The sequence below is a fragment of the Taudactylus pleione genome, unplaced genomic scaffold (genome assembly GCF_031769625.1).
Source record: "Taudactylus pleione unplaced genomic scaffold, aTauple2 ptg000005l, whole genome shotgun sequence".
Taxonomy (NCBI): Eukaryota; Metazoa; Chordata; class Amphibia; order Anura; family Myobatrachidae; genus Taudactylus; species Taudactylus pleione.
In genome coordinates this window covers 15,654,131-15,667,284 of record NW_028284408.1, presented here as the reverse complement: position 1 = coordinate 15,667,284, position 13,154 = coordinate 15,654,131, and the positions used below count along the sequence as shown (strand labels likewise).

The window sequence follows — 13,154 nt, the reverse complement described above, 5'->3', positions numbered from 1 at the left end:
ATTTTCTTTAGGGGGGGTTCTGAAACCTGTATTAACTCAAATGGAGACAGCAAAAACTTGCGCCTGGACGCGTTAAATGCGGAAACAGGATCTTGCTGCTAATTAAATTCGGACCATGGTAATCACTCAGTCAAATCTATACATACCAAAGCTAGATGTTTTTAAATGCATCTTCAGGCCTCAACAGCTACATAGAAGGTCTGAAAACAGGTTTGACAACAAGTAGTCCAAAGCAGAGTGGTCAGGGCCCAAAATAGGGTCAGAGAACCTAGTCTGGGGATCCCCAGATTGTCAGGTATGCAACACATTCTACTGGGACCAGTTTTTTGGAGTTTAAGAGAAATGTCTCACCGACACTAGGGGTCTTGGCATAAAAATGTAAAAAGAACAGTTAAGCATCACTGCTCTGAGCCAATGTACGACCCCCTCCCCCAACACACACACATACACATTCTTGCCATGACATCTCCTTAGGATTATCCATCACAAGTCAAAAATATGGAAAATTACTGACCTAGCTAGCCAACTACATCAGTTCATCTGTGCATAATTAAGGAGAGCCTGAAAATATGACCTTATGTGGGGTACTTGAGGTCCAGAGATGAAAGTCCTGGTCTAAATGGTTCAAGGTCGACAATACAATATACACATATAACATTTGCAAGTGTATAGAACCAGGAGTTGTTTTTTTTTTTTTTAAATGACTTGGACACCACTGATTAAACCTCAGAAGAGAGATATGGCGTACAGACACTTCTGTCTTTCTAACGTGGCTGGAGTTGACTAAGTATACATGTACACCTACCAAACACTCCAACCTTATTTATACACTTTCATGGAAAGATTAAAGATGTGTAAAAATCCAAAGGCCAATAGACTAGATTAAGAAATATAAAAAAGCACACGGCATCGTAAAATTACTTTTCGAGAGAGGTTGGGTCTTTTTCCAATTACCTAATGCCAGGATCCTCCAAAAGCTATACTACACTGCAGCTCACAGACCGAGAGGTTACAAGCTGCTCAGTCCTTTCAAATATCACTTAACACTTAACAGATTCCTTCTATTCAGCTCTGCTCAAGTGTAATGCAGCTCCCAGCTCTAGGTAACAAAGTAGGTGGTATATCTGGAATACCATCTATAATATACAAAGCACCGCACTCATAATATAGTACCAGCTAACCTGCAATGTACTGACACTAATAAGATAACTGCCACCTATATACAGAAGATCCAAATGGCAAACAGGATTTGCTATGGGGACAATTTACCAGTGCCCTGTATAAATCAAAGATTGGAAAGCACCCATAGTTTATGCAGCAGGAAAGTGAGGTACAAAAATATAAAATTTATCATGTGTGGGATTTGTCTCCAGTGCTCCATCCGATAAACAAAGGTTATTACCAAAGGTGAAAAATTAGGCACTAAATCAAAAGGACCAAATATCAGCAATAGTATGCATATCGTCACAGGATGTAGATTGAAAGATCTAAAGTAAAAAGGTAGACAATGTCTAGATAGACACCAGATGTTAGACAGTCAATAGGTCGACAGGGACAAAAGGTCGACACACTAAAGGTCAACATGTAAGGTCTATGGGTACAAATGGTCGACAGGGTCAAAAGGTCGACACATGGAATTCTTGTTTTCCAACCTTAATCTTCACCCTAAACTCAACCCTCCTCTTGGTGTCCTACACTAACTCTCCCTCGTGGTGCCTAACCCTAACCGTCGGGGTTGGCGCCTAACCCTAAGGTAAGTGCCCAACCCTAACCTTCGGGGTAAGTGCCTAACCCTAACCAAGCAAAAAAGCTTGTGTCATCCATTTTTGTGTCAACCATTTGACACGGTCGAACATTTGTACCTGTCGACCTTTTGTCCATGTCGACCTATTGACTGTCTAAAATCTGGTGTCTATCTAGACATTGTCTACCTTTTTACTGTAGATCTTTAGACCGGATCCCACTGTCACATTACATTGGCATAATACTGCAGCTAAACCTATTCAACATTCTAAATGTAGTTATGGAAAAATCTGTGTTATATAGTATAATAATTCTTTTCACTTATTTCAAAAACTACCTGAAAATTAATTAATTGATTCTTTCAGAAGTCAACATTTAATTCCCATTGATGGCTAATGATAATATTATAATGTTCCTTGGTCTATGCTTGCTTTTTATTCGTACCTGATCCACAGACAACAAAAACAAACAGTGCCAGAAGCCAAGGTCCTACAGGATATTTCTCTTCTTGTGGCCTCTAAAATATGGAAAAAAGAATTTAAGTGGTTATCAATTTGAAATTTAACTGTATGTGTGTTTAGAAAAAAATAGTTTTACAAATTGTAAAAAGGTAAAATGTAAAAGTCTACTATAAAACACCATTGTTTACATGGCAATCTAAAATGTAAATAAATAGAGAGATATGATGATTGGTGATATGATGTATCAATATTTAACACAGTTTCATAATTCAATTGCATTTAATATCATCACTGAATATCCTTCAGGGAGTGACAACCGCCAAGACTGACAAGACCCACATCACCTATCTAACCAATATGCATATTTGAGATCAAGGAGTTTATTTACTAAATGGCAGGTTTTCAAAGCTGCCGATTATTTGCAGTTTTGCCTGCAGTATTTAAAACAGCAATACTATTAAGTGAAAAGCACAGCTGATTTTGAAATTAATAGTATAAAGCTCAATGCACACGGAGCGCTCAGTCAACGATCAGATATCGTTGTCTGATCGTCCTGCATGTGCTGCATGTTCGATATCGAACATCCAGCACATGCACCAACCCCCAAATGTCTCTTGCGGGTCCCTATAGTAACCAGGCTAACCTGGTTGATATCGAACAGGTTGGCCTGCATGCACGGGCGATGTTCGATATCGACCATCCGTGCCCGCGCATCGACCATCGGTTGGAGGTTGCAAGGGCCCAAAAACAGGACAATATGAACGATAACTATATCGTTATCGTTCATATCGTCCGGTTATATCTGACCGTGTGTTCGCACCTTTAGTGTTTTAAATCCTGCAGGCAAAAACCCAGATAATCGGCAGCTTTGAAAGCCACTGTTTAGCGAACATCATCGAATATATAAATGCAATAGAAAAAAACACCAGAGAATTCTGCAGTATCATAAAATCAATGCAAATCAAAATGCTACAAATAGATACAAATTGTGTTACCTGTACCAGTGTACTGTACTTTAATATTGCCCTCAGCATTATAAAGCAAACACATGGCCCAAATTAGACTGTACAAATACCCAAACATTTCTTAAAAGTTCCAGTGGTTTATGTTGTTTAGACCACTGATAAAATATTGAATTAACTTTAGAAAATATCCAAAACATTTATTTTGTTGTCAATGTTTGCACCCCCACGGCAGAATTTTAGGGATATACACACACACATATACGCACACACACTTTTTTTTTCTCCTTTGGAAGGGAGGGGATGACGACGACTTATGACAGGGCTCAAAATAAAATAATAAAAATTCCGCAGTGGGTGGGTGCAGGCCTTGCTGAGAGACAGTCTATCAGTGAAAAAGCTGCACTCTAATTCGCTGTCAGAGGGGGCAATTCAATTGTTTTACTCAGCGGCTCTCATAATGGGTGCTTGTTGAAGCAATTTAATTCAGGCGCGAATAGCTGCTGGCACCAGCATTTCTGCTCGCACCCTCCTGAGGTGGTGAACAGAAATGTGCGATAAGTCTAGAGATGGTGTGCCCAAAGCAGTACTTTAGACGAGTTTAGCCTCACAGAGTGACTAAATCTGGTGCTTTTGGGTGTGCACACAAAGTAATGCCCTATGGGGGGGGGGCAATTGCCCTGATGGGCACCCACAAAACAATTGAATACTCCCAGACTGTCAATTATAAACAGCACTGAAGAGCTCTTATGCTACGTACACCAATATGCAATAATCATCTGTTTGGTCCAATTGTTGTACAGTGCGTCGTCCACAACCTGGCTTGCAACATCAGGAGCGCTGCACGACAGTCCAGTACCAATATTGTGCAGCAAATGCAGTGTGTACTTGATCGGTGCAATAAACTGCATGTGAAAAAATCACCCAAATTCAATAGAGAAATGTATCACTCATATAAGAACGATAATTGTGTATAATTGAAATTGTGTTCTTTGGATCATTTCAGCTGTAAGAAAAAATAAATATTTTCCTCTTACCTTTCAGGTGTGTACCTACAGATGTGTCCTCATACATCATTGCTAGCATATTTTTTATCGCTTTTACTATCCCAAGAACAATGATTTTTACCATCTGGGATTGCATTTGTTGATACTTAGTATACCACGTGTTGCTAATTGGCTGTTACATTATTCATCTGCTGACTTGTCCGTGATTTTTATAAAGTATTGGTAACAGTGTTACCAATTGGTAACTTCTATTTATTCAGATACACTCTCTTTTTATTTTCACATTATTTATTTATTTATTTTATTCTTATTTGTGTTTTGTAACATTTGTATGTGAATGTATTTGGTTTAATAAAATATTGACTATATTTTTCTGCAAGATCCTTGTGTGAGACTCTATTTTTATGCTTCGTATACAAACTCAGACGCACACATATATACAAGTGTTGCATATAAAATTAATCAGCACAGTCTCCAGTTCATCCTAGTTGCATTGATTTGCAACTAATGGAGCATACACACGGTCAGATTTGTCAGACTTGTCAGATTTGTCAGATGAACGATTAAACGATTAAACGATTAAACGATTTGAACGATTTTACCAAAGTTTTGAACGATTTGAACGATTTGAACGATTGAACGATTTTTGACTGCATTAAAATGAATGGAATCGTCCAAGTCTGACTGCAAACACATCAGATGTCAGAAATCGTTATCTGACCATCGGGAACGCGCATCGTTGATCGTCCATCGTTCAGGCATGTCAGATATGAACGATTTTCCTTCAGATATGAACGACTGAACGATTTTTAAATCGTTATCGTTCATATCTGAAGGAAAAATCTGACCGTGTGTATGCACCATAAGACTCCCAACGCTAGCAGAGTAGCACGGACCTGGCAGCTCACTTGTACCAGGCATCTCGCACTGCGTGGCGTATTGAGGCTAGATGTGTGAGGACACATCTGTAGCTTAAGCCTTTCTGCTCTGCTAGCCTTTAACCCATTAATAGTAGAATAGAAGAATCAATAGCATTGAAAACCTCAAACTTACAAGTTGCTGTATAAAAAATAAAGTCAAAATTTGATTAAAAGTTTAAATATATACTGGAATATTCAAATTTTATTAACTTTATTTTCCCATATAAACCAAAGTAATTTATAAAAAGGCTATGAATCTGCAGAAAATACTTTCACCCAACAAGGTACCTCGATTTACCACTAAAATTAATATAAAAAAAAAACCTACACTGTAAAACATTGTTATATTTTTAAAAGGGAATAGCTTTTGCATCTCATGTTATCAAATTATCGTCATAGTCACTATCAGAGAGAATACGTTTGGTGTCCGATTCAGAAATCGAAATCCGAAGCAGATAAGGAGCAAATTGGGCAGCTTATGTCTTGGAAGTGGGCATAAGAGGAGGTAAACAGTGTAGTGTAGAGCAGTGGTTCTCAAACTCGGTCCTCAGGATCCCAAACAGGTCACGTTTTCCAGGTCATCCAGCAGGCGCACATTTGTGTTCATTATTCACTGGCACATTTTAAAAGATCCACAAGTGGAAAGCTAATTATTTCACTTGTAATCCTGTGAGGAGACCTGGAAAACATACACTGTTTGGGGTCCTGAGGACAGAGTTTGACAACCTGTGGAACAGAGCACAGGATCTCAAACTCAGGGCCTTATTTATCAACGAGTTTTATCACTCACAAGTGATAAAACTCATTGCGTATGAGAATGGTGCTCCAGCCAGTCAGTTCCTGTCATCTGTTTGAAAAATGACAATTGGAAGCTGATTGGCTGGATAAAACTCATTGATAAATCAGGCCCTCAGTCCTCAGTGCATGTTTTCCAGTTCACCTCACAGATTCACAAGTGAAATAATTAGCTCCACCTGTGAATCTTTTAAACCTGTGCACCTAGGTGGCCTGGAAAACGTGAACTGTGTGGGGTCCTGAGGACCGAGTTTGAGAACCACTGGAGTAGAAGCAACAAACAGAAGAAAGTGAAGGGGGCAAGAGGGAGTGTGGACAGAGGGCCTGATTCAGAGACTGACTCTAATGTGATTGCAACTGCATTTTCATATGCAACGCAGCTGCGAAAATATGCAAATGTCAACAAAGTTCATCTGAGCATAAAGACACCCACTGCTGCCATCTCACCTGCATGCGACTACGCATGCCTGCGTTAACATCAGTAACATTGAATGACCTCGGCGGCCATCTTACCCTTGAGGCAGGTCTGACCTGCCGCAGCCATGGGAGCTTTTCTGACACGCAGAGCTGCATATGTAATGGCAGTGGCTAATTTATTCATGCCCATGTAACGGCGTTTAAACGGATAGACATGCATGCGTTTTTGTGACCACTCCCCATTACCTCCCCCCAAACGTTGGCAGTCTGTCACTCACTTAGCAATGGATTCCTCTCTGCGTGCGTGATCGCAATGAGATTGCAGCGCACGCGCCGTGCATACGCAATGGCAAACAATCACTCAATCTGTGTGAAAATTGCATTAGCATCTGTTTCTGAATCAGGCCCAGAGTGAGGTTGGAAACGTAGGAGGGGGCAGTGATAGTGCTTAGAAAGTGATAGACAGGAATTTAAACTAGATTCTTGGGGGGCTGCGGGGGTGAAGCTGGTTGAAGAGAGGGTATATGGAATGTCGCAAAAAGAAAAATGAGCAGTAGTGTTCATGATTGATTTAAATAGGGAAAGGCGAATTAGGGAAGGCCAGAAGAGGAGAGGCTACAGTAGTTTAGACTAGAGATGATGAGCGAGTGGATAAGTGATTTGGCGGCAACGCTGTGAAAATGGGCCTGATTGTAGAGATTTTCCGTATGTAGAAATGAAAATAGATATATTTGGAATATGCAGGGTGAAAGACAGGGAGGAGTCAAGGATAACACCTAGGCAGCGAGAAAGCAGGAGAGCAACAGAAAGAGAGGGTGGGGTGTAGCTCTAGAAGGGGGAGACAATAAGTTAAGTTTTTGACATGTTTAATTTGGGGAAATGCTGGGATATCCAGGATGGTATGGCAGAGAGGCAGAAGGAGATCCGACAATTTCTGATGGAGAAAGTTCAGCAGCATATCACTTTGTTTGTGGGCTTGCCCGGTCTCTGCACTGTTAATTTCTTATGGCAGAGAAGAGCTTTTGGGAATACGTTATCTTACCCTGCTGTCGTTCTTTGCTCAGCCAGAGTTCACAGAGCTTATGGTGTGGGACCAGAGGTATGGAGACGGTTGAGCTTATTTCCCCTTCATGTTAGGGACCTGGAAGTGACGTGAGTGAGGGCGGAAGTGCAGTTACATGCCCAATAAGGCCACTAAAAGAAGAAAAAGTTGTCCCCTCACTGGCTCACTACGCTTGCCACAAGGTTATATTCCCCCTCTATGCCCACTAGGATGGTAGGGAATGACGTTGGACAGTAACTAATGACGTCAGGGTCCTCTCCGTGAAGGGGATTTAGACATTACCGTGTGAAGGACCAGAGGTGCGCAGTGGCTCTCTGTGAATCTGGTGGGAATGCAGGGGCTCTCTGTGGAGCCAGAGTGGAGGATGTGTGCAGGACTGGAGGTGCGGCAGTCCCCCATGAGCTTAGTGAGGGGCGCCAGCGGGGGAGGTAGCTGGAGCCGGTGGAACCTATTAAGCCTGCAAAGTTTGTGGAGTCTGGAGCCGGAGCTGTGGAGGAGGTGGCTGCTGCTTGTACTCCTGACCGGACTAAGGAGTTGATAGGTGAAGTGGCTCCTGGCAGGCTTAGGAGGAAGCGCCAGCTGGGGAGACAGGCTGGTGCACTGGTTATGTGGAGGAGGATAGGGCATCAGTCTGCGTTCCCAGCAGTGCTGCTGCTGGCGAATGTCCACTCCATGGGCCTGATTCAGAGCCGGACGCTATTTGCGCTCGCTCGTTCAGAAAAAGGGGCCGGCTATTTAAATTGAGCGCTCGCTCTTTGCGGTCTGTTGACGCCTCTATGTCTGAGCGAGCGAACGAAACATGCGCTTGCTATTTTGTAAAGACGCCCCCTGGCCGCTCGCATCATACGTCATCTCTGCTATTTATTTGATTAATCGAGTACATCGAAAGGCATCTGAACTGCTCACAGTGCTTGTGGTAGGATTTTCCTACCGCAATCATGCGAACAGTTCAGGCTAAGAAACAACCAAGTGACGTGGTCGATGACGCTGCTTTGTTAATTATGCACACCCTTAAAACGCCCGTTTTGACCGTTTGGCATGCCTGCGTTCGGATCACCACTCCCCGTTTTCAAGCACCTTCCCCTGTTACCACCCACAAATGCCTCATCCTGTCACTCAAATTAGCAGGCACTCGCTATTTAGCGAGCGCTCGATTTCCGACCGCAATGACTGGTTGGTGCATGCGCATTACAACCCATACGCATGCGCAGATGTGCGAACATCGCTCAGAGCGGCCGCTTACGAGCGGCTCTGAATCAGGCCCCATGGCCAATAAGTTGCATGAACTATTGCTGCTTCTTGGCGGTGCATATCGGGATCAGCTGTTTTGTATTTTACAGAGACCTGGCTGGGAGAGTTTGTTCCTGACGATTTTCTGCATCTGCCGGGTTTCCGTCTGTACAGAGGGGACCGTGTTATGGAGCTGTCCGGGAAAGCAGGGGGGGGGGGGGGGGGGAATTTGCTTTTATAATAATGAAGGCTGGTGCACGGATGTTACAGTGTTACATAAGTCATGTAGTCTCATATGGAGTCTTTTTTTATTAACTGTAAACTATTTTATTCTCCGTAGGAGTTTGCTTCATTCTGGTTGGGGTGTAGCATTTAGCGGCGTTTCTAATTGATATGGAGCGTGAATATCCAGACTCTCTGCTTATTGTTTTGGGAGGTTTCAACAAAGCGAATCAGTCGGGAATTACCAAAGTATAGGCAGCATATTAAGTGTCTCACCAGGGTATACTGGATAATTGTTATACCATCTTAAAGGATGCTTATCGCTCTCTCTCTTGCGCTGCTTTGGGTCTTTTGGATAATTGCTTGGTTCAATTGTTACCGACTTATAGGCAGAAATTGAGATCAGTAAAGCCTGTGGTAAAGACAATGAGGAGATGGACAAATGAGGTGAAGTCGGAACGTCAGGCTTGCTATGACTTCACCGATTGGAGTGTATTTGAGGCTGCAGCTGTTATTTGAATTATTTTACTGATATTGTAACATATTATATTAGTTTTTGTGTGTGTGTGTGTGTGTGTGTGTGTGTGTCTGTGTGTGTATATGCCAACAAAAACCTTCTGTGTTTTTAATAACAAACCATTTTTTACTGCAAAGCTTAGGCAGCTTCGTCATACCTGTATAATCAGGCCTGGAACACACTGACTAAAGAGATATGGGTGGCAAAAAAGGTGCTTTGCTGCTAAGCTGAAAGATAAGTTTTCAGTGAATGATCCAGTATCAGTGCGGAGAGGCCTGCAGGGTATTACCAACTACAGGAAGACATCTACCCATATTGCTAGGAGCAGAAATTAGCCGACGAACTAAATAATTTTTTTGTAAGTTCGAAAAGCCTGACTCCATTTCACTTACTACTCCTGACATGTTGGTTAAGTAACAGGAACTCCTGGAATTTCCCCACAATGTGGTATGGGTATTTCACCTGCATTAAAAAGGTGGGGGAGAAGGAGGTGGCCAAAAAGTTCAGAAGGCGGAGGTCGAGGAAAGCACCTGGTCCGGATGGTGTGTCGCCATCCAGCCTGAATTCTTGTACTGTACAGTTGGCTCACATTTTTACAATGTTTTACAGTGTTCTACAATTATTTTGATGCCTAAGAAATCTTCTATCATGGTTTTAAATGATTACAGACCGGTTGCTTTGATGTCTGTGGTCATAAAAATGTTTGAACGATTGGTGTTGACCCATCTGGAGAATGCCCCTTTTGGACCCTATGCAGTTTGCTTATTGAGCAAATAGGTTGGTGGATGATACAGTCAACCTGGGGCTGCATTATATCCTACAACATCTTGCCCTGTACATATGCGAGGGCCCCGTTTGTTAACTTCAGTTCAGCGTTCAACACAATTATTCCAGGTAAACTCTACACTAAACTTATTAGTTTGGGGAATTCGGTTCCTACTAGTTACTGGATCATTAATTTCTGGAGAATAGGAAGCAGCAGGTGAGGAGATTAGTAAACCTTCCCAAACTCATCACATGTTGAGTTTGGGAAGGTTTACTAATCTAGTGGCTGGACAATTAGTATGGGGGCTCCTCAGGGATGTATACTTTCTCCTCTGCTTTTTTCTTTATAAACAAACGACTGCACCTCTAGTGATCCATCTGTGAAACTCTTGAAATTTGCGGACGATACCACAATTATTGAACTTATCAATGATGGTGAGGAGTCCGCTCACAGAAGGGAAGTTCAACAGCTGGCCCTTTGACGTAGTCTGAATAATTTGGAGCTAAATCCACTAAAAAATGATAGAGATGATAGTGGATTTCAGGAGCCATCCACCTGTGGTGTCTCCAATTATGATTAAAAAGACTACAGAAGGTGGTTTATTTTTTCCATCCTCACTAGGAGGGAAGGACATGTGGAGTTATGAAACTTTACAGACAGAAAGGCGTTTTGTGGATTCCATGGTTGCAGAACAAGCAGTACGTTGACAGACATTATGGTAGAATGTGTGGCAGTCAGAACCTCTGTGGAGTGTGGTCTGTGCGGTCCTCAAAATGGAGTTATAGTACAGGTACAAAGTTCAAGAGGAAAAAGTGCTGAGGAGTACACTAATACCGTTATTACAATTAATGTATGTCAGCTGCTGCATAGTGTTATTGAAAAAAGATACTCTCTCTCCCCAAACCCCCCCTCCCCCCCCCCCCCACAACTAACCTGAACAAATTCAGGGACCTCCAGATTGATGGTTATAGCCTGAGTTGGTCTCACTGCAGGGCAATTTTATCTCAGGTAGTAAAAGAAGTGCAAGTAGACATAAGCCCCTCTGATTGCTGAGAACCAAGGTTTCTGGGACTTTTAGAAGGGTGCCATTGCCATCTAAATGGGAGTTGAGAGCCCCTAGTGGGCTTCCAGTTGGTGCATAAGGTGCCACAGGCTCCAAATGTAAGAATAATCAGCAGGGTCACAAAGCTGGAGCTGCAGTCTTGATCACAGGGATTTCAATGTAACCAAGTGCGGGGAACCACATACACAGGCCAGACTGGAAGCCAGGCTCAGTGATGAACACAGTGACAAAGAAAAGGCAACTGGACAAGGACGACCATCAAGATCCCTGTGGTGACCCCAGAGGACTACAGGGCCAGCAAGACACTAGTGTTGCTTACAATTCAGCTGCGGTAAACCAGGTTGTGATCTGAGTGGCAGTGGCACCTTGATGTAATCAAGTGCACAATAGAGTGGTATAACTGGGCATTACTCAGAGAGCTCACACAGCCTGCGACCACTCTGATATGACAATCTCAGTTAGAGCTTAAAGAAATTGCATGACAAAAATATTGTATATTTTTTATTTCAAGTATAATTTGCTGGAGGCAGACCACAATGTGTTTGTTCCTTCATCTTACTATGGATGATAAAATTGTTGATTATAATTTTGTTCAGTATCCTGGACAATGTCAACCATTGTCATATGGTGTAGTGAGCAAAGGGGCTTTGGACACACCACTGACCTAAGTCAGAGATCTGCACTATGACATATTCCCTCTACTTCTCACTGCTCTGACATCACATAATATGCATAGAGCTCTGACCCTGTAGCCACCATATTTGTTTGCCATCCAGACAGGCATTGAAAAGGATATAAGGACCTGTCTAAGAACCAGATGCACACTTAAAAAAAGATACTTGCAACTTAAAAGAAAAACATCAGTCTAATCAAATACATAGGTATTTAGAGAATGGAACACACTATGGCGGTGATTCTGTTGGGACAGAATAGCAAAGCTGCACGCAGGCAGCTTTGTAATGCCGTCCTTATAACTATGCAAATGCAGCAGGTGTATGACACCCAGTGCTGCATTTGCGATCCAAGCACTGTGACCAAGGTCGCAGGCTGGGATAACTATCGCTGGGATGCCAGCCAGCTAAGTAAGCCTCAGCTTACTCAGGATGACCGGCTTGCAAGGCCCCTGGCCTTGGCACTCCCGCTAAACGGGCCGTCTGCCCCTTAAATGCCTCTGCCTGCAGGACCCATTCTGCACATTTGCGTGCAATGCTGAATTAGCCCCTATATCATCTATTTCTATTTCCAGTCTAAACTTGCATTGAGGGATTTATGTTGTATTGATTCTCTTCTGTGGAAAGACGCTAGGAACCTTCCATTTCCCTCTTGGCAAGAGACAGGAACCATGGAATTTACTTTATAGAAGGTGCCAATCTGATAGGTGGTGCCAGTTATAAAACATTTTTATTCAGAGAAAGTCAGCTACTGTTGAGAATCTAAGTTTATCTCCTCCTACAAGTACAGAACAAGGAAAACGTAGAGACGAAATTCTGCCCATCTGTAAATAATGAAATCTGGTGCAAATACCTAGAACCAATATTCAGATATAAAAGGTGTGTGGTATAGTATTGCCACTGCATTCACAAATCAAACAACACAACTATGTTGGCAATTTATTTTCAAGCTGTTACTTAATACAGAATTTTTTTTTAGGTATTTGATCCAGGAATGCAATCTGGAAGTCAGCCAAGCGTATTGCTCCTGCCATATAGTTACACAGCCTCTGGAGCTTCTTCCTGCATATTCCTCCATTTTCTGGAGCATGTGACAAACCGATCCACATTTGGAAATATTCACACCATATCAAAATATAGACATAAGATAACAGAGTAGAGAAGCTTGTGTCTTGCCAGTGAACCTTTCTTTACAGAAGGTCTCAATGAATCAGAAGCAGCAGAAACTTCTGCAGGTAATAGGTCAGATAATTAGAGAAGGATACATGGAACCTGATTGTGAGTCGGATGCCGCAGTGTCCATATCTGCGACCTTAT

The 13,154-nt window shown here is 42.4% G+C and overlaps 1 protein-coding gene across 1 annotated transcript in view; it reads right to left on the bottom strand.

Moving 5' to 3' along the window:
• Positions 1-13,154, bottom strand: part of SERP2 (stress associated endoplasmic reticulum protein family member 2) — a 46,931-nt gene that overhangs the window by 22,355 nt on the left and 11,422 nt on the right. The window contains exon 2 of the mRNA XM_088477102.1: positions 2,188-2,260. Within this exon, the coding sequence (XP_088333228.1) occupies positions 2,188-2,260 (73 nt within the window). The remainder of the gene's footprint in view (positions 1-2,187; positions 2,261-13,154) is intronic.